General features: G+C 40.2%; 1 protein-coding gene across 20 annotated transcripts in view; it reads left to right on the top strand.

Annotated features, from left to right (window-relative positions):
* clasp2 (cytoplasmic linker associated protein 2) overlaps positions 1-24991 on the top strand; it is a 49911-nt gene that overhangs the window by 4714 nt on the left and 20206 nt on the right. For all 20 annotated transcript variants that reach the window (XM_044052461.1, XM_044052467.1, XM_044052454.1 and 17 more), the window contains exons 2-17: positions 796-874; positions 5787-5890; positions 6543-6634; positions 7642-7717; positions 8548-8645; positions 11556-11626; positions 19219-19359; positions 21680-21753; positions 21883-21975; positions 22086-22231; positions 22594-22729; positions 22897-22967; positions 23130-23189; positions 23557-23634; positions 23834-24001; positions 24675-24715. In XM_044052461.1, coding sequence (XP_043908396.1) covers positions 796-874; positions 5787-5890; positions 6543-6634; positions 7642-7717; positions 8548-8645; positions 11556-11626; positions 19219-19359; positions 21680-21753; positions 21883-21975; positions 22086-22231; positions 22594-22729; positions 22897-22967; positions 23130-23189; positions 23557-23634; positions 23834-24001; positions 24675-24715 — 1528 coding nt within the window. The remainder of the gene's footprint in view (positions 1-795; positions 875-5786; positions 5891-6542; positions 6635-7641; positions 7718-8547; positions 8646-11555; positions 11627-19218; positions 19360-21679; positions 21754-21882; positions 21976-22085; positions 22232-22593; positions 22730-22896; positions 22968-23129; positions 23190-23556; positions 23635-23833; positions 24002-24674; positions 24716-24991) is intronic.

Genomic DNA, 24991 nt, shown 5'->3' with positions numbered 1-24991 from the left:
GGATGTGATCCTAATCAGAAACACAGTGGAAAACTCAACTTCACCACTGGACACAAAAATTCAGTCTACCTTCCCCCTTCGAGTCATATCACACAAGCCAATATATCTATTTAAGGACCTCAGCTCAATAAGGGCAGTGGAGGAAAATAAAGATGTTGAAATAGATTTTCATGGGTTATTTGGACAAACATGACATGGTGAATGTTTGGAATATATCAACATGTTTTCACCTCCGTATTTTAGCCTGTGCTTGACTTTGCATGTTCTGTGATTACATCAGATGCTGCTTTTCAGATCGTGATTAAGACCACATTAAGGTAGCATATCCAGGATTATTGTCAGCTGTTTGCATAACTGGTGAGAAAATGTTTTCTTTGCAAAATATGATTTTAATAGTGTAGAGTTTTACAGGTTATCCACACAAGCACATTTTCAACCTCAGCCATGTGAGTGCGATGTAATGAAATCATCTCAACTCACAGCTCCACTTACAAGGTTTGGAGAATGCTCAGGTGTCATCATTAGTACATTACGTGGCTGTGTATCATGGGCGATTGGAACTTTATTTTGTGGATGGTCTTCAGTGATACAAACATTTCACATTTCCATCAGGCCAATGGGTATGTGGATGAACAATCAGCCCTTGTGTGCTCTGATCACTGCTAACAATGAGGCTGATATGTTATCAGACTGTGACACTGATAGAAATGTGTTTTGTTTGGAATGAAAGGGAATTCCAGTGAAAGGTCATAAATGTCATAACCTTTGTCTCTGTCTGTCTCACCCTGTTTTTAGGTGGCATTGATGGGGATAGATATCTGCGGTGCATTTGTAGATCGCATGGGAGAGCGGTTCAAAGGAAACCTGGGCACAGGTAAGCTATCCTACCTACCCTCAAAAGGAACTGAATCTCATTCATCAAATGTTTGTATTTGATTTTCATCTGAAACTGAACTCATGTACTTTCGTTACATCTCACAGAAAATGTGTTGCCTAATTTGAATGATAAAAATGTTGCAAAGTGTACCTAAACTCCCACGTCCGCAGCTAACTACCAACTAATGCCTGATTGAAAATGAGAGGAGGAGGAGGAGGAGGGAGGGATAGAGAGTGCAGAGCAATGGGCAATGAAAACTGACAGATTTGTAGCCGTCTAATATAAATGTAAACGCATAACTATCAAACCTCCTGTTCAACACAAATACAGAGGAACCACTGTTTTAGAGAAACAAGGTTCACCTACTTTGGTAGCACTACATCTGTATTTGAGTCGGTGTCCACTGGAGGAGCTCTGTCCCCTCCTCATGTACACATTCTGGTTTTTACACTTTTACACCAAACCACCAACGTCACTGTAGGTCAGTGTTTGTACAGAATATCAACATAAACTTGTTTCAAACTTTGGGATAAAGACATCTCAGCTAGTTTTTTTCCAAGTCAAGTTTTCATAATGACCTGTTTGAATAAATTTAATAGGCGCTTATGAGAAGGCAGTATTTGCCTTTTGAGCATGTGATTACAGTTCGAATGTGATCTTTACATTTCAATTTGAAATAATATTGATTTTCGAATAAAAAGTGACAGCCCTGCGAGTAGCTAGCAAACCAAAGAAGCAGTTTTACTCCATAATTCTTTTCACATGCTCTACTATTTTCTAAGATATATAATGTGTGAAGAGGAGAGCCACTAGCAGGGATGGGCAAATGAGGTGCTTTATAGGCACTTAAAGGAAGCAAGTTTTACTTTTATTATTTTGTCGAATTTTTCTGATATTTGTTCATTAAACTGTTCACATACAGTACAAACCATATTCCTGTGTTTCTGTCGCCAACACACACTTTTGTTATCTTTTAGTTGCTTATCTTTCCCAAAGGATTATGAGGGTGTTTTATTTCTGTTTAGCTAATCAGGCTTTGCAGTTAATGCATTTAGTCCTAATCATAGACCTTATATAAGAAATGGATGCAGTCTTCCAGTTGCAGAATGAACTCTTGTTTTAAAGCCTTCAGATTTGCCACGTCAGTTTTTGAAACCAGAAGTTCACCGATGCCAGCTGCAACCAGGCACATGTTGAATGATACCGGCTGTCAGTCACTTACAGTATATGTTACATTCTTTATCATCTGTTGTCCTGTAAATGAAACATGATTGATACAATTGACATGTGCTATAATATCAAATTGGAAGGATACATCCATTTCTTATGTATAGTCTATGGTGCTGTCAAGGATTGACAGGAAGTTTGTATTTTTTGTTTTAGTAGTTAAAAACAGCCAAGTTGTTGTGTAGATAATTCTGGCCCCTGTCCTTTCATTTTGGGTTTCACTTCCACACTGTGGTTCCTCCGAGACAAACCAGCAGCACTGACTGCTCTTTGGCCTTGCACCACCTCCTCTCTGTTATGTGTCCTCTAGCATCTGTATTTAGACTCAGAATAGTTTGCCATTCTGTAGCTCACCCTATTGCACCCCCAAAACCACACCTTGCATTCATATGACCTCATTGACTGAATCTTGTAATCTTGTATCAGATTACATGGTCTGTGTGTGTCTGTGTGTGTTTGTATCTCTGTGACCATAGGGAGTGAATACATTTTGGGAAAGTGAGGACATTTTGGCTGGTCTTCACGTTTGTGGGTTAAAATTTGGTTTTAGGATTAGAATTGGGTTTGGTGATGGATAAGGTTAGGGTAAAGGGCAAGGGAATGTATTATGTCTTTGCGTGTCCTCACTACGAATACAGTGTAAACGTGTGTGTGTGTTATGCCAGCCCTTACTGTGCCCACTCAAGGTGTCACCAGCTGTCTTTGTCAGCCAGGCTGCCTCATGACACCAACAAACACTCAACCCTGCAGTAAAGCTCTGAGGTGATTGGGCCTGTCACACTGTGCAAAGCCTGCCACCACAAACACGGACGTTTGTGTGTATTGGCTGATGGTAAAACCATCTCTCTGAGCCACCACTAGCTCTGGAATCTCCCTCCCTCAATCTGACTTCCATCTCTGCTTTCCTGTGCTCTAGTTCTCTCTGCTTACCCTTCTCCTACACACTCTCTCACATACACACACACAAGCTCTCTTAGGGGAGGATGAGATCATTGAGACTGAGTGACTGTATTGATCTACAGGACAGATTCATAGTACAAGGCTGCTGCTGTCATTACACTGTATGTGCGTACGTGCCCAGGAATTGACTCTGTGCTGCTGGACATTTTGCCAAGTAGCTCCCAGATGTGAAGTAAAAAGTGAATTACTGAATACATGCTAGATAAGATGGGGTGATGTGATTGGCTCAGAAGTTGTGTGGTTTTACAGTGAGATTATTCAGTTGAAAAATGACTGTGAGTCACCATGCCTCATACAAGACAAATGTGTCTGTGAGTATGTTGTCTTTACTACAGACGATGACATTGTTGTCTGCAACAATGCCCCACTGTGAGGGTTTTATTTTTCTGTCTGAGGAAATTGTCCGTGTTGCCCAGGCAACCAGCTGTTTTGGAAATATAACGTATGTACACACACATGTACACAGAGACTGACGAAAGGACAGATGACATCACGGTGTCACCCTTTCCTCCCCCTGATGTTTTAGACTAGGAGTGTGTGTGTATGTGTGAGAGAGATTCAAAAAGTTTAGTGTCTCCATGTGACTGTCGACGAGAGATTGGACTTTAAGCGGCTTAATGTGTTTAAGCTTGGTTGGTGGCTGGTGACTAAAGCTATGTTTACATGGACAGAATTATCGGAATAAAAATATGTCACGTAAACAGGCCAAACCGAAAACTCTGATCTGATACAGCTCATTCGAAATGACATTTCATTCCCAACGAGAGGGCTGGTATATGCCGTTCGGCATTCATATAAACAGTCGATCTGATTATGACTTCCTGGTTTGGCACTATCATGTGTCTGATCCACATAAACAGGACGTATTTTCCATTTTGTTTCTGCTGTATTTCTTTTCCAAAAAAGAATAATGAGCCGATGCGAAAGTCACAGACACAGATGAGGAGAAAAATGAGATGGGTTGCGGACAGCAAAGAGACGAGCAGATGCATGCAGCGCATGTTTACTACAGAAGCGGAAGTGAAGCTTCTTCTTCTACTTTTGGTGAATTACATAACACTGCACATGTCAAAATACGGTAGTCTGTTCTGACTGATTGATGCATGTTTGCACATGCCATAATCAGATCATTTAATTTTGCGCCCATGTAAACAATGAAATCATAGATTCCAATTGGAATAAACCTAGGCCGTTTAAACCATTGTGTGTTGTAAATATTAGACTTGGTGTGTTAAAGGATGAAAATGAGGCTGGAAATATTCTATTCCAATGTTTTCTACAGAGTTACATTTTTAAGAAATTAGTGAAAACGGTCATTCATTATTAAAGAATAGATACTGTTTTCTCAAAAGCAAACATTACTAAAACAGAGGGAAGTAGCTCTGTTTTAAGCTTTACATTTTTCATGGCATTGGGTATTTTCTCGAGCTGTCCCATTTACTACATACTGCTTTTATGGCTAAGAATCACAAAAATATTTTAGTTTTGTGAAGGGGGTCTTCTTGCTAAAAGCTGATTTTATTGTGCTTTTCAGACACATGTTTCTGTATTTACTGTTCAAAACACTGGAAATCAATGGCACTGAGGAACAAATAGTATCAGTAATAATATTTAAGTTGTCACAGTGTCAAAACATGTAGTAAAGAATGTCATGTAAGCACATAGATGTAATTTAGTATTATATAATGGAAATAATGAGGTATTTTACAGTATGTGTTGTATTAGGTATTTAATATATGTGGGCTAATAAACTCTACAACTAAAAATGCAAGGAAAGGACCTGTTTATCTGGCATGTTTGCCATTTAACGTGATTTCGAGGTACAGCACCTGGAGGTGATCTTATGTTTGGAGTGACTTGGGTCTTTCTTTATCCAGTTGTGCTGTGTGTGGTGATGTCCTGCATGACTGGGAGTAGTTGAATGTGCTCTCTTGTGTGCATGTGGTCATGAGAATTTTTGTTTGTTTGTTTTTAAATGTGACAAATTTCCTTAGGCTCAGTAAAGTCTATCTTATCTTGTTATGGACTGAAGTGAAATGTAAAATGCATGTCCACATAGTCATAGGTGTGATGGTGGTGTCTGTGGATCAGTTCCACCAGCAGGCAAACTGTGGTGGAAGAAGATCATTCAAAGCCCTTCCATGGAAACAGAAAGTCATCAGTATTTGGTGGTAGCCTTTCAGTGATGCAAGGGGTTTTTGAAACAGGCGTTCAAGGGAATATTTGTGAAAAATTAGCAAGCTGGTCGGCACATGACTTACCCTTCCATGCTGTGTAGGCCTTTGCTTTGATAGCATTGCCTTCCTCCTTATGGAGGATTAGAGAAAAGATCTGAAATATTTTAATAGTTGCCAAAATACTTGCCGTTCATTTGAAATTATGGGCCATTATATTGTATTCTTTACAGTGCGTCATCTCATTACTTTGGTGTCACTACTACTTATCTGAGACCGACGTGAAAGCATTTGATCATCTTGGCATTATTTTAATCATGGTCCATTTCTTATTTGTTGCCCTCTCTCCTTGTCCTTTTTCTTTTGTATTTTTTAATTTAAATGCCCTGTGTCCTTTTGTTAAATCTGGTAACATTTCAGATTCAATTATGATAAATGTTCCCCTGTTTTCAATTAAACAAATTGTCCACTGAAATGCATTTTCATTTACTGACTTTGTTGACTGACACTCTCTTTTTCTCTCTCCCTTATTCCATCTGTGTTTGTAGTTTTGCCAGCTCTGGTGGACAGAATGGGTGATGGGAAGGACCAGGTCAGGGAGAACAGCCAAGCTCTAATCCTTCGCTGCATGGAGCAGACTGCGTCACCCATGGTAAGGCACAGACACACATGTACAAAAAAGTCTCAGTATCATAACAAGTCAGAGACTCCTTGGTTTTTAAACCAAATCAATTTCAAGCACCCATTGTAAGACTATAGATATCAAGACATGGATTGTTAGAAGTTGATCAAATCTACATATTGGTTGTTCCTGAAAACAGTTTGAGTTTCCTGTACAGTCCCCGACATAATATCAAATTCTACAAATTTGTGAAACAGTTTCATGCAGTAACAACTTGTTGGTCAATTGCAGTAAATTCAGATGAAGGATAAAAGAGCAGAGCCAATAGCAGACAAATCACATCCACATTAATAATAGAAACTCAGTACATCAGAGAGGAGCTCTGTGTTTGGGCTCCCTCTCCTGGATATGCCAGGAATATCATGGGTCATGTCACAACTTCATGTTGTGTTAAATACATGCACCTCATGCGTTACAGAGAGATGTACATCTGTAATCTACTCAAAGTCCTGATGAGGAACTTTATCTGCTGTTCATTCTTAATGACACTCATTTTTCTCTCTCTCCACACACACACACACACACACACACACACACACACACACACACACACACACACACACACACACACACACACACACACACACACACACACTTATCCCTCCTGCTCTCCATTCTCCAGTACGTTTGGGAAAGACTGCTTCTTGGTTTTAAACACAAGAACTTCCGCAGTCGAGAAGGAGTCTGCCTCTGTCTCAGTGCCACACTCAGCGCGTGAGTAACTTCTTCCTCTTCATCTGTGTCTTTTTTACTGTAAAAGATGAAAGAAAGCATGGTGGAGACATTTTTTCCCCCACAAACCACAACTCCTGTGGACATCTGAGAAAAGAGAAATAAGTCTTCTATTAATGTCTCTCAGTATATATTTGCAAATTGTAAATGTTAAGGTGATAAGTATGTTTATGAGTGAGATGATATGTAGTATGTTGATATGATGTGATACACAATGACACAATTACACAAAAAATAGTTATTTGAATTCAAATTGAATTTAACTACTGTGTCTTTTTGACTTTTGACACATTTTACTGAAGGAATATGTTTGTTGTAATTTCCTATCATTAGCTTTAAGACGATTTCCACCACTGTAGAATTTTAAAGTGTCATTAAACAAAACAGCTTGCTGCATGTCTTGTGAGAATAAGTCAACGGCAGTTCAAGTTGGTGTAGGTTCTTTTTCTTTCTGACCTTAAAGTTGCTACTTGGAGTGACAGTGCTACTTTCGTCATCTTTTACTTTTGGAAAGTGACATGGTTGTGCTAAATGCTGAGCTGCTACCTGATAGTAAAACTGAGCATACAACGGTAACCATTAAACCTCAGGAGACTGATGCAGCCTGAGATTGATGTGTATCTCATGTCAAAATATTACTGTGAGGCAAAGAAATCATGCCTTTTTTAACATCAATGTCTTTGTATTATTTCTATCCCTGCGTAATCCTCCTTAACATAGCTGACATTCTTCCACATTACATAATCTACTCAATAATCACTTGTTTACCCCTGTAAACTTGTGTATTGTAACTTTAATATATGTGTACATTGATTTGCAGTTTAGACTAAAGAAAATCTAAATGTTTCCTCTGCTTCCTGAAAACTTGATTAAAAAAAATACAGCTGGTACATCATTGACAGAATGATCACCATCTGTTGCTTACTTGCTTTGCATTATTATTAATAATCATCCCTTTATTTCCTCTGCCTCTGATGTGTCTCTTAAAGGTATGGAGCCCAGTCACTGAGCCTCAGTAAAATAGTCCCTCATCTCTGCTCTCTAACTGGAGATCAGAACCCACAGGTAAGTTGCAAAGCACTTAATAACATGATGTGATGATTACATTGGTACATGTGTGTCTTGTGTATGTTTGTGTTTGGACAGATTCCAATGCGTCTTCCTTGTAGCCAAGCTTGTGGTGTATTTTTCTGCATCCTAAGTGTGGTGGCAGCAGGCATCTCAATGCAGCACTGTGATTATTACTGTTATTAGTGAGGAGATGGGCTCTGTGGGCCCTGAAGCAAGTTTCACTGCTGAATCATGAGCACTCAACACCCAGCCATTAAAACACACAGTGGTACTAACTCTGTCTGTGTGTGTCAGAGTGAGTGAGAGAGGGGTAGAGAGAGGTTGGTTAAACCTCCAGTGGAGTTGCACCCCAACACTGAAATCTGCCTCTGTCTTCTACCCAATGATTATCTACCCACATACTGTTCAGACCAATCATCAGTGCCATAGACCCCACCCACCCTCAGTTCCACAGAATCCCTTAAACATCATCCCACTACCCTATCACAACATTAGCCTCAACATAACTAGCAAATCACATGTCTGGAGGATGAGTACGGGGGCGTTAACAGTTTTTTATTTGAATACGTTTACATTTGCAACCTTTAATCTTTCTAATCCCAGGCAGTGGAGAGAGACTGTAATCGCCAAGGAAATATTATTAAGAGTTATTTGTGTATTTACAGGTTTTTAACACGTCCACACTGACATTGATATACAGTAGATGAATTTGCATCTACTGTTGTGTGCTGGAATGTAATTTTCAGCTTGTGTGCTGGAATGTAATTTTATTTGTGTGTGTGTGGAGGACAGGGCTTTTAATGGATTTATGTTGCTGTTTGTAGGTACGTGAGGCCGCCATTACGTCATTGGTGGATGTTTATCGTCACGTCGGGGAGAGGGTCAGAGCAGACGTGGGAAAGCGAGGCCTGCCTGCTGCGCGGTGAGTTGCTGATCGTCTCTGTCCTTGTCACTTGCGATGAGTTGTATTTGTTTGTATGTGCGCTTAATCAAGCAGGGATTAAGTTGTGTGGAGGGTCCTGTGGCCTTGGCACCAAGGCTGTCCCAGGCCACACCATGCACCACCCTGCCCTTCACACACACAGAGGCACTTTCATCCTGAGCACAATGCTTACTGACTGCCTGTGGAAGGGGGCGGGAGGGGGCAGATGGGGGACAAAGGCATTGGGTGGAGTAACACAGTTGTGGAAAAACTGAAGAGAGCGTGTGTGTGTTCATGTCATCTAAAGTGGTCCATTGAGTGGCCTCTGTGGTCGTCCTGGATACATGTGCCCAGTTGAGGGTTATTCTGAGCAGACTGTGACCCCCAGACTCTCCCCATTTACCCCCTTTCTCCCATGTGTGAGATCTGAGCAGCAGTCAGTGTTCTGCACTGACTGTTGAATAATGAATATAAGTCTTGTGTCTGTGAATGGTGGCTGTTGCAGTGTGTCATGTGTTGCTCATATTAAGTCTGTCTCCAGTGTAAACATAATGTCTGTGTGCTAAGGTTTTATATAGACCCGTGTGTGCCTGTTTTAGTTTCATGGCAGATGCAGTGATTTAGTTTTGAAACCAGTGCTTGCTTTTCTTTTCTTTTCTTCTTACATTGTAGTCTGCTGTGGGGCTGCAACTAACTATTATTTTCATTTGATTTATCTGTTGATTATTTTCTTGATGAATTATGTACTTGTTTGTTCCAAAACGTGTAGAAAAATGTTGATATTCTCAAATATTTGAGAAGCTGAAAATACAAAGAGCATGTTATAATTAGTAAAAAATACAACTAGCGCAATACACTGTATGACCGACAACAAAAGGCTAACAAAGGATGTGTAGTTCACTGAATTTAAGAAAACATTATGTTGCACCTGCCCTAAAAATGAGCATTGCACCTTCCTTAAACACATAAAAACAAAGAATATATATAATGTGGGCATTAAAAAAAACCTGAATACAAAACACTGTAAAAACATACCAGTATCCACAGTGCAAAATGTGCAGGAGTACAGTATCATGAAACATGACAGAGATAACCTTTTTCCATGCTAAGTAGTGTGATAGACATTGAGCTCGAGACAACATTTGCTTGCTCTATAACATCAGCCTGCAGGTAGCAGATCATATTCAGAAAACAGGACGTGTGTTTTGCTAAGTGTATATATTTCCAAGGTGTAGTCAGGACGTGTATGGAATAACTGTTTTAAGTCACTAGTCGTCCCTGTACAGTAAATGGTAAGGGTTGTGGCAGTAGTTTCCTGACAGCAGGTGAAATGCACGTTAAAGCAGCATTCAGCAGACATGTCTTGGTCACATTTCATGCTCCATGAAATTAACTACCTACCTGAAGGGTTTGAGTCACCTCTGCTAAATTTGGGGTGACACTTTTTCTTAACGACAGTCAGTTATTCAGCATTGAAAGCTTGGTGTAAAAGGTGCAGTGTTATGGAAATGGGCACATTGACTTATGGAAAAAAGAGAGTAGAATTTTAAAAAAGAGGAATAGGAGGACATGGACAAGTGAGGAAGAGCAACATTGTTTCTGTCTGCTTTTGGCTGTACAGCCCCTCCCCCTTTGATCATTGTGAATGTGTGTGTGTGTCTGGGTATGAGAGGGAGGTTATGTAAAGGGTAACTGAATCTCTTTGCTGGCGGTCACACAAACTGGCCCACTTGTCTATCTCTCTCAAAGACCCTGTCTGAGATTCAACTCCTTGTTTCACTCCGGAGATTTCTCAGTGGGTGTGTGAGCTTAGCGTTCAGTGCGTATGTGTGACAGTAGGTGGTGCTTTGTCGCATGCGTGTAGCATGCTTTGGTCTTTCGCTGTTTGCTTCCCTCCCTCCCTCTCTCTCTCTCCCTCCCTCCTCCCCTCTGCCTCTCTGTCTCTTGGAGTCACTGCACCATGTTGGATACAAAGAGCTGAGGGGAGCTGAGGATCACTGTGTGTGTCACTAGCATGGGAGCTAATGCAACGTTGCGCAGCAACCTACTTATCAACCCACTGGAAAATGCTGAGGCAAACAAGTGCAGAATACTATAGGCTAGATTATTTCTGAACCAAGAACGTACATTAAAATGCTAATGAAAATTAGGGAACCACTTCAAACGCTACACGGCTGAGCAGCCCAGTGCAATACTAATCGTCACTTATCAGGAGACTCTAAGCTGTCTGTTGGTTGTGGACCGGCACCCAGATACCACAAGACTGACAGACAGACAGGTGGACAGTCAGAGGAAGGTGTGTATTGCTCTTAATCTTGTGTTCTCAAATGTCTTTTTTTTTACATTTGGGCAATTACTGAGCAATGTAGGTCATTGTGTCTGTTTTATTTCTGTCATACCAGTCATGCGTAACCAATGTGTCCCAACAATGAGGTTGATGGAGGCTTTTACTTGCGGCTAAGCAATTGCTTTATCTTGATTTGTCTGTGAAATCTGAGAGATTGTTGCCCTGTTACTATGCAGTCATTCCAAACTCTAAATTACACAATTTGTGTTATGATTGTGTATTTGTTTTATGCTGATCTTAGGATGTTAGGAAGACTCTTGTTAAGTTGCTGTTGCACTGTGACTGACATAATGACACACCCACCAGTGAGCTTGCAGACAGACAGGCAGACAGGCAGACAGGCAGGCAGGCAGTCAGGCAGTCCACATGTTGCCACTGATGATACTTTCTCCCGGGTATCACATCTCATTGTCCGTCTCTAGGTCAAAGCCTGGCTTGGTGAGTGTGTGTGTGTGTGTCTCCATTTACACATGTAACAGATTAGTCGTAGTCTTGATTCTGTCAGTGTCAGTTTCATGTACATGTGTGTTATTCTAACCTTTCCTCTTCTCTCTCCACTGCAGGTTGCAGGCGATATTTGCTCGTTTTGATGAAGCCCTGAATTCAGGCAACATGGCTCTCAGCCCGAGTCACGGTCAGTGTCTTTTCTCTTTTATTATTAGCCATCAATTTGACTTGTGCACTGATTTGAGAAGAGTGCATGTTTGTGTGTTGGTGGGTGATGTGCATGCCTAAATCACCATGTGCTCTTGCGGCCGTGGTCATTTGTTACCATGCGCTTCTGTAAGAGGACCTAACAGGATTAATGGTTTAATCTGTGTGTCTGATGCTGTGAGATTTCCAGGCAGAGCCAGACCTGAGCTGGGGGTTGCTGGTGCCTTTTCTGTTTTCTGTTGTCAGGTTTAGAATAACAGAAGTCTTTGTCGTTTGACTACGAAAGTTAGACTTGGTCACATCTCACAGCAGTGTTTCACTTTGTCTTCACTCTCCAGATCTCAAAGATTGCCTCACTAGCAGAGTAATTCTGGAGGACTGCTGAAACAAATACAGCTGTTCCTTTTGTGCTTCTTCAGAAGGTCCAACCCCAAATTGATGCAAGAGCATTGTTAAGGCAACAATACAATGGTAAAATCATTGTATACAGTGTGAAATTTGATAGTGTCCTGCAGCTGAAGCAAAACAAACAAACCTTATAAAGAACGTCATTGAACAAACAACATGCACGTAATCACAGCATCTGAAACACAACAAATGAAATTGTTTAGATTGTGCTTAAAAAAATACACTGATACTACTGATGGTTGTAGAGAAGCTTACAACTAACATTGGGTTTAGCATTTGGCTTCTGAATAAATAAATTCACAGTGTAAGATCAACAAATTATAATTTAGAATATACAATGAACTGGCCATTCAATATTGCACCAATAAAATGCCTGATGTTACTCATCAAATCTCTAATGTAGTCAGAGATTTGGTAAATTTGGTGTCTCTGTAAGTAAACTTAGCAAAGGGGTTTTGTTCATTTGATGACATGTTTGTTTATATAATTTCTTCCCAAACTGATGTGGTTTTTAAGCTGAGTTTGTTTTCTGCTTTTTTGTGTCTAGCAGAGACGGTCATTGTCCACTTGTACCTTTAGGCTGCCGTGTCACTGTATCTGTGTGTCTAACAGTCACAGTGAGTTGGATAGTAACTGGTTAATCTGTAGCAGCCTGTTTACTTGGACTGAGAAAGACATTGGGAGAAACATTTAGAGGAGCTCAGGGCATGTCGTGGTTATAGTTGCCATGATGCACTCTCTGGTGGCAGGCGAGGGATCGAGGGAGTGTAGCTAATTACTTTAACCTCCCTACAGATTTAGACTAAAGTTATCTTTTTCCTGATTTTGTCATTTTTGCAAAACAATGCATTCAGATAATGATGGAAGGCTGCCATTTATTGGCATAAATTGAATATCCTAACCATAAGTTTGTTTGTATTAGTGTATAATCACTTTCAAATAAGTTTGGGTTTTGTAGCCTTGAAATAAGCCTTTTATATTAAGCAAGTGCCTTGCTTTACAGAGGTGGCCATCTTGTGTTACCATGTTTCTACAGATGCCCTAACTAGCCTGAGCACGTGCTTCACTTTTTGAAGTGGAAGCTTACTACACAAATGAAGGAAAACGTCAGCCTTGCTGTTGTGTTAAGGTCACAGTAGTTCCACTGTTGCTTTTGGAAACGGGAGGCTGAGCAGAGGAGTCCTCCGTTTGCTATTCATATAGTTTCCCCAAAGTGTCCACATCTTGTGAGTTAATGTTCTGCACTCAATATGTAAAACTGGTTCATCCAATATTTGGCAAGAAACTCCACCAACGACAACAGTGGTGGAAGGTCGAACACAGACGGTGACCAGCATGCTTATGACTTAACACTTAGCATTATACCTACCAAGAATTAACATTCTGATCACACACACAAACACAAATTTGTTCTTTACTTGCTCTTGTCCCACATGTCTTTTAGCCAAGCTTTTGGAGTTCGCTCTAAAGGGTTTGTGGCAGCTGTTGTTTAGAGGAGAGAGAAAGAGGGAGGGAGGGCAAAAAAATTGAGGGAGGAAACAGAAAGAGATCTCTTGGAGTAGCCGAGTCACAGCGCTGTGCCTATCACTGCCTTTCCCTGATTCATCATGACAGACACAGAGAGAGATTGAACAAACGAGAGGGGTAAAGATAAAGGAGAAACAACAGAGGGAACTGGAGAACAGAGGGAAAGGAGCAAGTACAAAGAAGAGGCTTATTTTTTACTCGTACACACTGTAATCATGGCAATTGGGGGAGGGGGGGTGTGAGAGAGAGAGAGAGATTCAAAGTTGTCAGCATATCAGTGCTCTGGTTTAGCTGTAGACTACAACTGCATGTGTAAAACAGAAAATTGAGGTGTCAAATTTATAATAATGTCTCCACTATGTCACAATGAATAAAGGTATTAAAAGCCTGTGTGCCAGTCTGCCAGAGCATCTTTAATATCATATCCAGGTATATTTCCTTTCCATTGTTTTTGTTTAATTCATATTACATGGTTAATAGAGATGGTGTCACTTGTAGCCTGATTTAAACCCAAGATTTAGCTTGGGGTTGAATGTTATCATGTGCACCACAGAAGCCAAATGGGTCTTATATTAATACTGTGACCTAACTTTGCAGTGCTTTCCCATGCTTTTCCTCTCCCACCTAAATTCTTTCTGTTGTAGTAACATTAAGATGAAGTGTGTGGTGGTCTGTGCTGGCAGCCTTTCTATCTCGAGCTCTTGCTACAAGACAAACGTTTATTTATTTATATATGCTTGTTGGTGTTTTTACATATGTATTCATGATTGGTAATTATGAACAATCAATCATTTTAAAGATATGGTTCATTATAGCTATCTCCACTTGTCTTGACTCCAGTTTTGAAGAGTCTGGCTTGACTGCTGTTAGATAAAGATAAAACATAATGGACTCTGCTCAGAGTATTTAGTGCCTCTTTTTTCTGGCTCTTTAAAAACATTCACGTCAATAATGTGGTGTATTGTCATCAAGTGTGGCAGTTCAGGACAAAGGAAATCACTGTTGTGCGTGCCATCTAAATATAGCTACACAACTTTAATTTCGGTGTTGTTGCAATAGTTGGTCTCTTTCAAATTAAAATAGTAATATATATGTCAGTTACAAATTGAACAAGATATTTTCTGGCAGCAAAGGACAGACATTAATTGTAATTGTAATATACTAGATTTGAACTGAACATGTAAAGATGTATTCATGACTAAACATTGAAATTAATTAAGATTTCTTTCTCCGTCAAATTGGTAACATAAACTTATAATAATAATAATAATAATAATAAATGACCTGTGTTAAAAACTTAAATCAAAATGAAGTTGACAGCTTCCCTCATTTAAAATGAATGGTGTTTGTGCATGTGTGAAGGTGAATGCACCATGTTTCCTTGTGACAAAGTAAAGAGTGTCATTGCTACTTGCAATGTCCTAAACTCATAGGTCAAGTGATTTTGAAAAAGAGTTTGACCAAATGTAAACACACAGACATGCTCACTATGGAAGTTGTGAGATATTTGTTTCCTTGCAAATTGACTATCAGCAGCAGCAGCAGCAGCTTTTGTTGCTTGCACAGTACTTGCGTTTTGACAGGGATTGAAGCATACAAATATACATACACTCACTCACACACAGTCTTTCGCAGACATCCCCATTCTGCTTCAATGCATCTCTGGCTCTGCAAAGGAGACCGTGACCCTGTTTCCAGGCTAGGCTGGTTGCCATGGCAAAGCTTTCCTCTGAATATTATGGTTTATCCTTCTCCTGCACTTGGGAATGGGAACTCAAATTGTACCCGTGTGTGTGACTGTTTGTGTTCTGTTCTCTATTATTCAGTGTAGGCCTAATGTGCGTATCACTCTTGCTGCTTGATGTTAGAATGTATTTAACTCTCTACTACCAGTGTATAGTGTGGTGATAAATTATGCTCTTCATTTTGTGTGCATTGTTTTGAGAAGTAACCATTGCTTTAAAGTTCCCCCAACAATAACCACTCATCTCTGAAGATAGTAATAGAACTTTGCATGAAAAGCTGTGTGTTTTTTTATTCTCCTTTTCTCCTGACACTTGCATACCTCTTGTAGTTTATTTTGGAGCTGGTGCTGTCATGAGCTTTTGTCCCAGTTGTTGCACTGCTTCTCATGTTCTCTTTTCCATTTCATTCTTAAATCAGTATCGGTACTGGGAAATAATCTTTTGCATGCAACACCACTCCACACCACATGGTCCTCTGTGAGTCTGTGTGATATTGCCTGTCCCCCTGCAGCTTTAGCAGATCAGCACAAACACAGGCTCTCTTTGTAGAAGATGCCTGGCTATGCTCTTAGAGGCATGTTAAGATTTTCAGCTGTAATACATGAGATGATGTCTCCTGCAGTGCTCTGGCAGATGTCCCAGAAAAGAAGATCTGTCTCTTTACTGTTACTGTTTGTGTTTAGTCTGGTTTGTGCAGAATGATGAAGTTTTATGATAAAGTTATAAACATGAGCACTGAGTGCACCATTTACTCACACACACAGAATTTAGTCAGTATTTTTAAATACATACACTATTTATCACCATGTTAGCTTGTTTTGTTACATTCTATGTTTGTTGTCAGTATTGTGTAACTGAAACTGCTTAGAAGTTATAATTACCTGTAGCTTTTTTACAGTATGGTTTATTTGAAGCAGAGCCAGTGCTGCCACCAGGTGGCCACAGCTGAAACCTGTGTGTTTATGTATCTGTGTCTTCATGTAACCATGGGCTTGCCCATTTTTTTAGGGGTGGGGGAAGCTCACCGTAATACATCCTTATGTAATAAATCACAAATTTAAGTTGATAACTAAACCATAAACATGTTGATGAAACAAAATTGGAAATGTGCATGTGTAAAGGTGGGCTCACTGGACATCTCTTTTTCTGTTTGCTGCTTGATTCATTTGAGAATCTGTTCTGCACAGGTCGCCATGGCAACAGCATGTGTGCAGTCTGGGCTCTCATTTTCTTCATATACCCCACACACACACACACACACTCTCTCTCTCTCTCTCTCTTGCTCTCTGGTGTCTTCGCCTTTACCCTGACACATTTATTCCCATGGGGACTGACTAGACAAAAGCAGGCGATGCTAATCATGTTAATATTAATGCAAATGAATGCTAAGATTCATTGATGCATGAATGCTAATTGCTAATTGCTAATTGTGCTAAGTTTTGATAGATTGAAATTAAATCCATTAAACTCACCTGATACTGTTAATTTATTTGGTGTTACTGCTGTCTTTGTCATAAAATGTAACTGTTTGCACTGTGATTATGCATATGCATAATTTTTAGTTGTCTTGGCCACGGATCTTCACCTTTATGCTGCTGACCAATAAGATTTATTTTAAACCTGGGTTTTTAGGATGTGGTATTGATAAAGCCATTGAGGAAAATTGTTGCTAAATGTCATCTAATTGAAAGACAAAACATTAAAATATAACTTTGTGTATGTTTTTCCTCTCATTTAATATATATTGTGCTTGGAAGTAGTTACAATGAATTCAATTATTAGCTTTGAAATATGTAAATCAATTTGTTAAGCTGTAACAATGCTGCATCGGTTTATGTGATAGATATTCTATATCGTGCCACAAGAAACTGCAGCCTGCAAGTTCACCTGCATATACATTTTGCTTCTTGTGGACAGTATTGAATGAAACATTTCCCCCACAAGGAAACATTTCAAGGCAAGATGCCAAGTAGCTGCTTTAGACTGTGGGGTGAAGCCTTCACTCCTTCAGTTGGTCAATGATTGTAAATGATTCATAACCCAGTTTTACTGTATATATAATAACATTATTTAAGGTTATACGAAATTTGTTTTCCCCACTGCTCTTCTAAAATGCATGGTAACATTCTCAACCTGAAACGGGAAGAGCCATCATCATAGTTCCATTTCCAGTCCACTACTATTCTGGACTGCAGGGTCAAAACAATGAAGATCATGTCATTCTGGCTGCACTGTGTGTTTGTACATGGGTTTGTGTCTGAGTGGGAGGGTCAAGGTCTCAGATGGAGGGGTGTGGTTGTTTCCCCACCCCCTCAGCCGTCACCCCTCCTCTCATAATTCACTCAACATCCTTTGTCCTCATGTGGATGTGAAGAGAGAACGGTTGGCTTTAATAAATGTGTTGCAGGTAAATGTAGCTGCCTAGAAAGTGTGTTACGAGGTTGGTTTGAATTGTGAATGAAAGCTAGAGAAAAGGACTCTCTCCTTGGAGTGTGTGTGTGTGTGTGTGTGTCGTCCATGGTAATGAGCTTAGGTTCGCTGGTCTGGCAGAGACACACAGAATCTGATGTTAATATTCTTGGGGTGTTTGAGTGTGTGTGTGTGTGCGTCTCACTCCTTTCCTCTCCCATCACACACACACACTCGTAGCCCTGCCTCCGCACTGGCTGCAACACCATGATGTCACCTCTCGTCTGATTGGCTTTGAGGCTGCTGAGAGGAGGAGGAGAGATGCTGGGAGAGAGAGGAGGTGGAGGATAGGTGGAGAAAACTGATAGAAAATGCCGGCACTTGTATGGGTGGAGGGGTTTACAGACATTGCTGTGAGGCGTGTGTGAGCAGCGTTCATGTGTCTTGGGGTACGGCTTGGAGAAGAGGGGTGACCCCGATACCACGCCCTCCCTGAAGCATGAGGCGACTTATCTGCCAGCGGATCTGTGACCGTGAGTGCAGGGATGGACCTGGGTGATTTAGCGGTGTTGATGACTGAGTGTGTATATGTCGGACGATAGAGGGAGGATGTACGTGTCTGCTTCTTTACATGTTCCCTTCATGCCTATTCGTCTCTGTTGACTTTTTGTGCAGGTAAGTTGATGCATGAGTTTAATGTTAGGGTGGTGGCCGTGTCGCATTTCTCTAGGGATGGTTGTCAAGAGCGAGCAGAGCAAAACTGCATTCCTATGCCAACAGTTTCATCTCCACATTGATGTGTGTGTGTCCTCCCATATTGTCTTCCACAAGTGTTTTGCTGGCTTATTCAAAAGGCTGCACCATTGTTGCAAGTGTGTTTCAAGTTTCACTTTTTGCTTTCTAGCCAGCCATATTTCTGCTAGCATGTGGGTTCCAGAGACTTCTGTCCATCACTGTGTCCATGGGTGGACAGTTTGCTCGTTAGATGTGTTGTTAGGCTTTTAGAGGTGATTCATTATGTGCATTGAGTTTCCCTTTTTTTTTCTTACTTGCACGTATTTGTAATTAGTATTGATTTATTGACTCCTGACCAAGCTCTCTGAAAACTACAACCTCCTCCATGTTTAGCATCTCGTTTTTACATTTATGTTACTGTTTACTGTTTGTAAACCTCCTCAAGGGTCTTATGCTCAGCATCAAAGGAGCAGTGAACATCTAAGATTGTATGAAATACCTTACAACCCATGTGTGTAAATTATTTATACATTTTAGTGAACATGTTTAAAAGGCTGGTCTCTGGAAAGCATTTCAATTGCTCCTCTATTTACACTGTTTCTTGGTCTGAAGATCATGATGAGCAAATTGTTAAATCACTAATAATTTTAATTGTAGCCTGAGCTTGAATGAGTGTTATTTGCTCAGATTTGGCAAAGCATTTATGTAACAAGCACTTGATAACTGTACTTTCTCCTCTTGCTTTAAGATCGTAATTTTGAAGATGACGACAGTGTGGATGGGAGCCGTTCTTCCTCAGCTCAGGCTGCCTTCAAGGTCCCAAAGGTTCCCAAAAAGCCTGCAGAGTCCTCGGCTGCACGCAGACCCAGTGCTACTGGCAACAAGCTAGGTACCTAAATAAACGCACATTTCCACCCACACACAGTGAATCACATGTACAGCAATATCAGTCAGTAAAATGTGTTTTCTATCATTTATTCTGGCAGCCAGAAGATAACCATTTACTCAGTTTGCTGTCTGTTTCCATACCCAGCACTCAATAGTTTCACTATTTAAAAGTAACATTTTGTATTTAAAGGTGAAGCTGATGGGGTTTTTTTGAGCATCAAACACAAATCTACAGAATGAGACACAACTCAAAGGATCAAAAAGCTTGAAAACTCTTTAAAATGTATTAGGGTCCTCCTTTTGTGGGCAAATTACTGTTTTATTTTGTATATACAAGAAGGTGAAAATTCCATAAGAATTTGACACAAGCAACCACTTTATTAAACCATAACATTATTCAAATTCATGTTAGGTCAGATATTTGTGAATCTACACGCCTACATGCACATTGATGTACATATCCTTGGTGCATGTGCTAAAATGCCTCAAGAGATTAATCACTTGGACTTGCACTCAAACATTTGTAATTCTATACTTGACTTGGACACAAGTGACTTGACAATGATACCACCATACAGGTTAAGCTATAACAAAGCCGTGAATCATAGGGTTACAACGACTATTTTGATAATCAATTTTTCAGTTTGAGTGTTTGCGTTTTCAGCTTCTTAAATGGAAATATTTTCCGGTTTCTTTGTTCCACATAACAAAGAAATCATTAAAACTGAATTATTTTGGTTGGCAGTGTGTGACACACTCCCTCTACTTCTCGTCATACCCTCTTGCATCCTTATCAACCTCATACCTTTGCTCATATCTCAAGGCAGCAGATCTGTTTTTATGTCATCCTTCCTGTTGTCGTCCTTCCCGCTGCACAGATAAATGGTGTGGTTATGTTTGCTTTTTCTTGGCATCCATTGATTTTTATACCGTCTTTCTTTCTATTGGAAGATGGCTGTGTTCACCCGCAACCATGCTGTGTCAATCCGTGCTGCCTGAATAATAATGTCATAATAATAGTAATTATATCACTGTCAGCATACATACATACATGCGTACAGACATACAGTTCACTGGTAGGATCATTAAAGCCTTATCGATAATGTGAAGATGGTTTTGCAGTAAGTCTTTGTTCTTTTTTTCTTAATTTTTTTAAAATTCATTGTCTGGCTTTTCTGCTGCTATATGTGAGTCTATGTGTCTCCATGATGGCAGTGATTGGAGGACCTATTGTCTGCATGTAGATGAGAGAACGCCCACACACTCTGGCAAGCTCAAACAGACAGATATTTCATTTCTGCCATGTGTTACACTAACAGAAAAGACTGCCAAACACAAAAAAGTTAAAATCCATGTTAGGGAAGGTAGGAATGTACCAAAACATGACTTCTCTCAGAGGCCAATATGGTCTGTCATCACAGCAGCACGTTTTGTGATAAAATAATTGTTTCTTAGAGGGCTAAAACATAATACTAAAACTAATATTGCTGGTTTTTTTTGGCTACATTGCGGCACACAATTGTGATATTTTGAAATCAACCATTCAACCAGTTGATGCTTAAAATGACACCATTATATTGATTCATGTAGAACCCACTTGGGCTGCAAATAACAATTATTTTTTATAATTGATTATGAAGCTCCTACCTTGTTACACTCTGAGAGGCTACAGCTAACCTGCTGGCTACATTGAAACCACCTCTGTATGTGGTTTGAATCGTTATGGAAGAAATCTGATGTGTTTTTTAGCTGTCCAAACTGCTGAAGAAAATCAAGCTAGATACAATCTGCTTTAAAATCTGATTTGTGCAGCTGTGAATAGTTTTTTCATGAGTAACAATCTTATTTTAGCCTGAAACCAGACAGAAATGATTTGTCCTGTCTATATTCACTCGTTGCCTTCATGTTCATAGATACTCTTTAGCTGCTTCCTCTCATAATACCTTCTGCGTTCTCTCAGTGTTTTATTACTCCCATCCTCCTGGATTGCTCGCTCCATTCCTGCCATCTTGGTGCGCGTGTTTGCGTGTGTGTGTGTCTGCTTTCTTTCTATGCCTTGTCTTTCCCTCTTGGTGGGGAGATAGAGGGAAGGTGTGGTCAACAGAGCTTCCAGCCCCCAGAGAGAGATGTGATTGACATTACTGTTGCTGCCAGGAAGTCCATTAAAAACACAGGCTGCTCTCATGGAGCATTTGTGTGTAACTGGACCTATATTTTTTTCTGTTGTTTATTAAAGAAGAATTGTAAAATTCTCAGAGCTTGTATACTAAAGATGTCCACGCATGCACACACATTTAATTGACTCTGCTCTGTTCTTCCAGTATCTAAGGAAAGTGCTGGGGCAGTTGATGAAGATGACTTCATTAAAGCCTTCACAGATGTCCCTGCTGTCCAGGTACATGACACTCAGGAGAATAAATGCAAGACAATCACACATTGCCTGACTTTTCTTCCAGACACCCTGAGACTTTTCTGAAAAAGCTCCCTTCTCTCCTGATCGTGTCCCCCCTCCTTCTCTTTGCAGATCTACTCAGCAAGAGATCTTGAGGATAACCTGAATAAAATCCGTGAGATCTGCTCTGATGATAAACACGACTGGGACCAGAGAGCCAGTGCTGTCAGTAGTTTTACCTTCAACCCTTTCTTCAGTTTTACTGTAACAATAAAATAACCAGATTTTTTTTTCTTCATCCGATCCTTAATGGCGTCTTTGACATATTTTTACAGATGAAAAAGATTCGTTCACTGCTGGTCGCAGGAGCTGCCAGCTACGACTGCTTCTACCAGCACCTACGGCTACTAGACGGAGCCTTCAAGCTGTCTGCTAAAGACCTGCGCTCACAAGTGGTCAGAGAGGCCTGCATCACTGTGGCGTGAGTATTGATTACAGATACTTTCATGACTGGAGGGTAAATGTACAAAAAATAGACCAAAACATTTTCCATTGTGCATTCATAGGTGTTTATTATTTGATGGATTTTCCCTCCTGGCAGCAGATGTTTGACTCTGCTAAACAAACTGTCTTTTTTGTACCTGAAGTGGTAATTAAGTTATGTGGGACTGTAAATGTTTAACAGGATTCTTGCAGTTCTTGAAGTGCAGAGTGTCATGAGAGTCTTTTCATTCTAAGCTTCTCATTCATGCTCATGTTCTGTGGTTATGGCCTGTTAAGTGTGACATGTGTTTTTTTATATTTGACTTAAATTTGCTGTGTTTTTGTCTGTGGTTCTTGCAGCCACCTCTCGTCAGTGTTGGGTAATAAATTTGACCATGGAGCAGAAGCCATTGTTCCTGTCCTGTTCAACCTCATTCCCAACTGTGCCAAAATCATGGCAACCTCTGGTGTGTCAGCTATTCGCATCATCATACGGGTTAGTAGTTTTACAAGCACACAAATTCATTCATCAGTTTTTTGGTTTGTTTTTTTTAAATGCTGTACAGTCAGTTTGAGTGCTACTGCTATAATCTGAATATTGGATTTTCATGAATCTTCTATGTCACACACACACCCACTCTCTGCTCTCTGTCCTCCGTGCAGCACACACATGTCCCTCGGCTCATCCCTCTGATAACCAGCAACTGCACATCCAAGTCTGTGGCTGTTAGAAGGTGAGGTTATCAGGAGCACTGCAATGACAAACAGTTTAAGTGGGCTATTGAGCAGACATCACATAATGAAAAGGCATAAAACTATAATCAAAATGCTCATGGTGATGTTGTTAAATCATTGTTTTTGTGGTGATGGAACTGATGGAAATATGTCATTTACAGGCGTTGCTATGATTTCTTGGAGCTTCTGCTACAGGAATGGCAAACCCACTCTCTAGAGAGGTGAGGATCGATGTTTGACATGGTGTAGGCATGAATATTTGTTTGTGTGTGATTTATTTGTCATTATAAGACGTATTATTAGAGACTATTATTGACTATTGACTATTACTGATTATTCATCCTCCTGGTCATGTGGTGTTGCTTAACTTTCAGTCTAGGTCTAAGTTCTCCAGGATGTGTGCTGTCATTGTAGACTTACTTTTAAACCTGTTTTCCTCTGACAGCTCAGGCAGGTCAAAGTGTGTGTGTGTGTTCGTTTGTTATAAATAAACGGATAATACACCGTGACTGTAAACTAAACACTTGTTGAGGATTTGCATTGGTGTGCTGTCCAAAGAACAAATTTACTTTCAAACTTGTTTTGCAGGCACACAACAGTTCTAGTTGAGAGCATTAAGAAGGGAATTCGAGATGCCGACTCAGAGGCCAGAGTGGAGGCCCGCAAGTAAGACATAGTCACACAGGCATTTCCTAAAATTACATCATGTGAAAGAGAGGTCGTTTTAGACATCTCACCACCCTACTTTTCCCGTTTGATCTCTTTGCTTGTTCTCTTTTTTTCCATCATCTCCTGACATTCTCCTTCCTCATCCATTTTTTTTTCTTCTTTGCTGTTTTTCTCTGCTCACCTCTGTCCCTCTCAGGGCCTACTGGGGTTTAAGGAACCAATTTCCAGCAGAGGCCGACTCCCTCTACAACTCCTTAGAGTCATCGTACCAGAGGACCCTTCAGTCTTGCCTGAAGAGCTCTGGCAGTGTGGCCTCACTTCCTCAGAGTGACCGCTCCTCATCCTCCTCTCAGGAGAGCCTCAAGTAATCAATGCTCAATACTGTGCCTCCATAATTTGCTTTGAGTCTATGTTTATACCCAATATGTTACACATCGAGTGTTTTGTCAGGAACTTAATCTCCTATGTTATCAGTCAGTTACCGTAAGAAAGCAAAAAGTATTCAATTAAAGGGAAGTGGACTGAATCTGCACTCATTCGTCCACTAGAGTTAAATCTATGAGAAGGTTGCACAAAGAAATTCTTAGAAGGCCAATAAGTGCTTAAACCTGTTGATCGACCCTAGCACTTAAAATGTATTATTTTGCTTTGTCATAATTTTATTAAGACTACAGCAATAATACTATAATATATTATTGATTCTTGCCCATGAGTAGTCTTCAGTGCGATTGCATTTATTGTAAAGCCTTTAGTTGAGTCTGAGAATAAGCATAATTACAGTGCTTACTCAAAATTTGTATGCAGTTTTGTTAACACACACACACACAACTGTAACTCTCTCGTGCTGGAGCACTCCCTCGTGCATAACAATACCCTTGTTTATCATGAAACCTTTGACTTTTTGAAAAATAGCATAATAAAAATTGTTTTGGTCATACCGCCCAGCACTAGTACCACCCCATCATTATTATTATTATTTGTTTGTCCTTTTGAATGTTTTGCTGTGTATTGACCCAGTTCTCTCCCTTGTCTGTCAGTCGCCCTCTGTCTTCTAAATGGTCAGCAGCTCCAGGGCGAGGTGAGTCTCTCTTGCTCTCTCTTTCACACACACACACACTACACTAAACTGTGATGTAAAAAAAAAACCAAACAGCAGCTCAGTCCATCTGTAAATATATCATGTTCATTACCATTATCTTGCTCATGTGCAGTCCTGTACAATCACACCAAGTTATGTTTTTTTGTGGTACAACACACTGTCGCACAAATGCGTACATGTGTGTCTGTACACACACCTTTTTGTGTATTTCTGTTTTGGTATCAATATTGTGTATGTTTAGTGCAGTGCCTGCAT

This window comes from Solea senegalensis, linkage group LG20 (genome assembly GCF_019176455.1).
Source record: "Solea senegalensis isolate Sse05_10M linkage group LG20, IFAPA_SoseM_1, whole genome shotgun sequence".
Classification (NCBI taxonomy): domain Eukaryota; kingdom Metazoa; phylum Chordata; class Actinopteri; order Pleuronectiformes; family Soleidae; genus Solea; species Solea senegalensis.
This window is presented reverse-complemented; position numbering and strand designations above follow the sequence as displayed.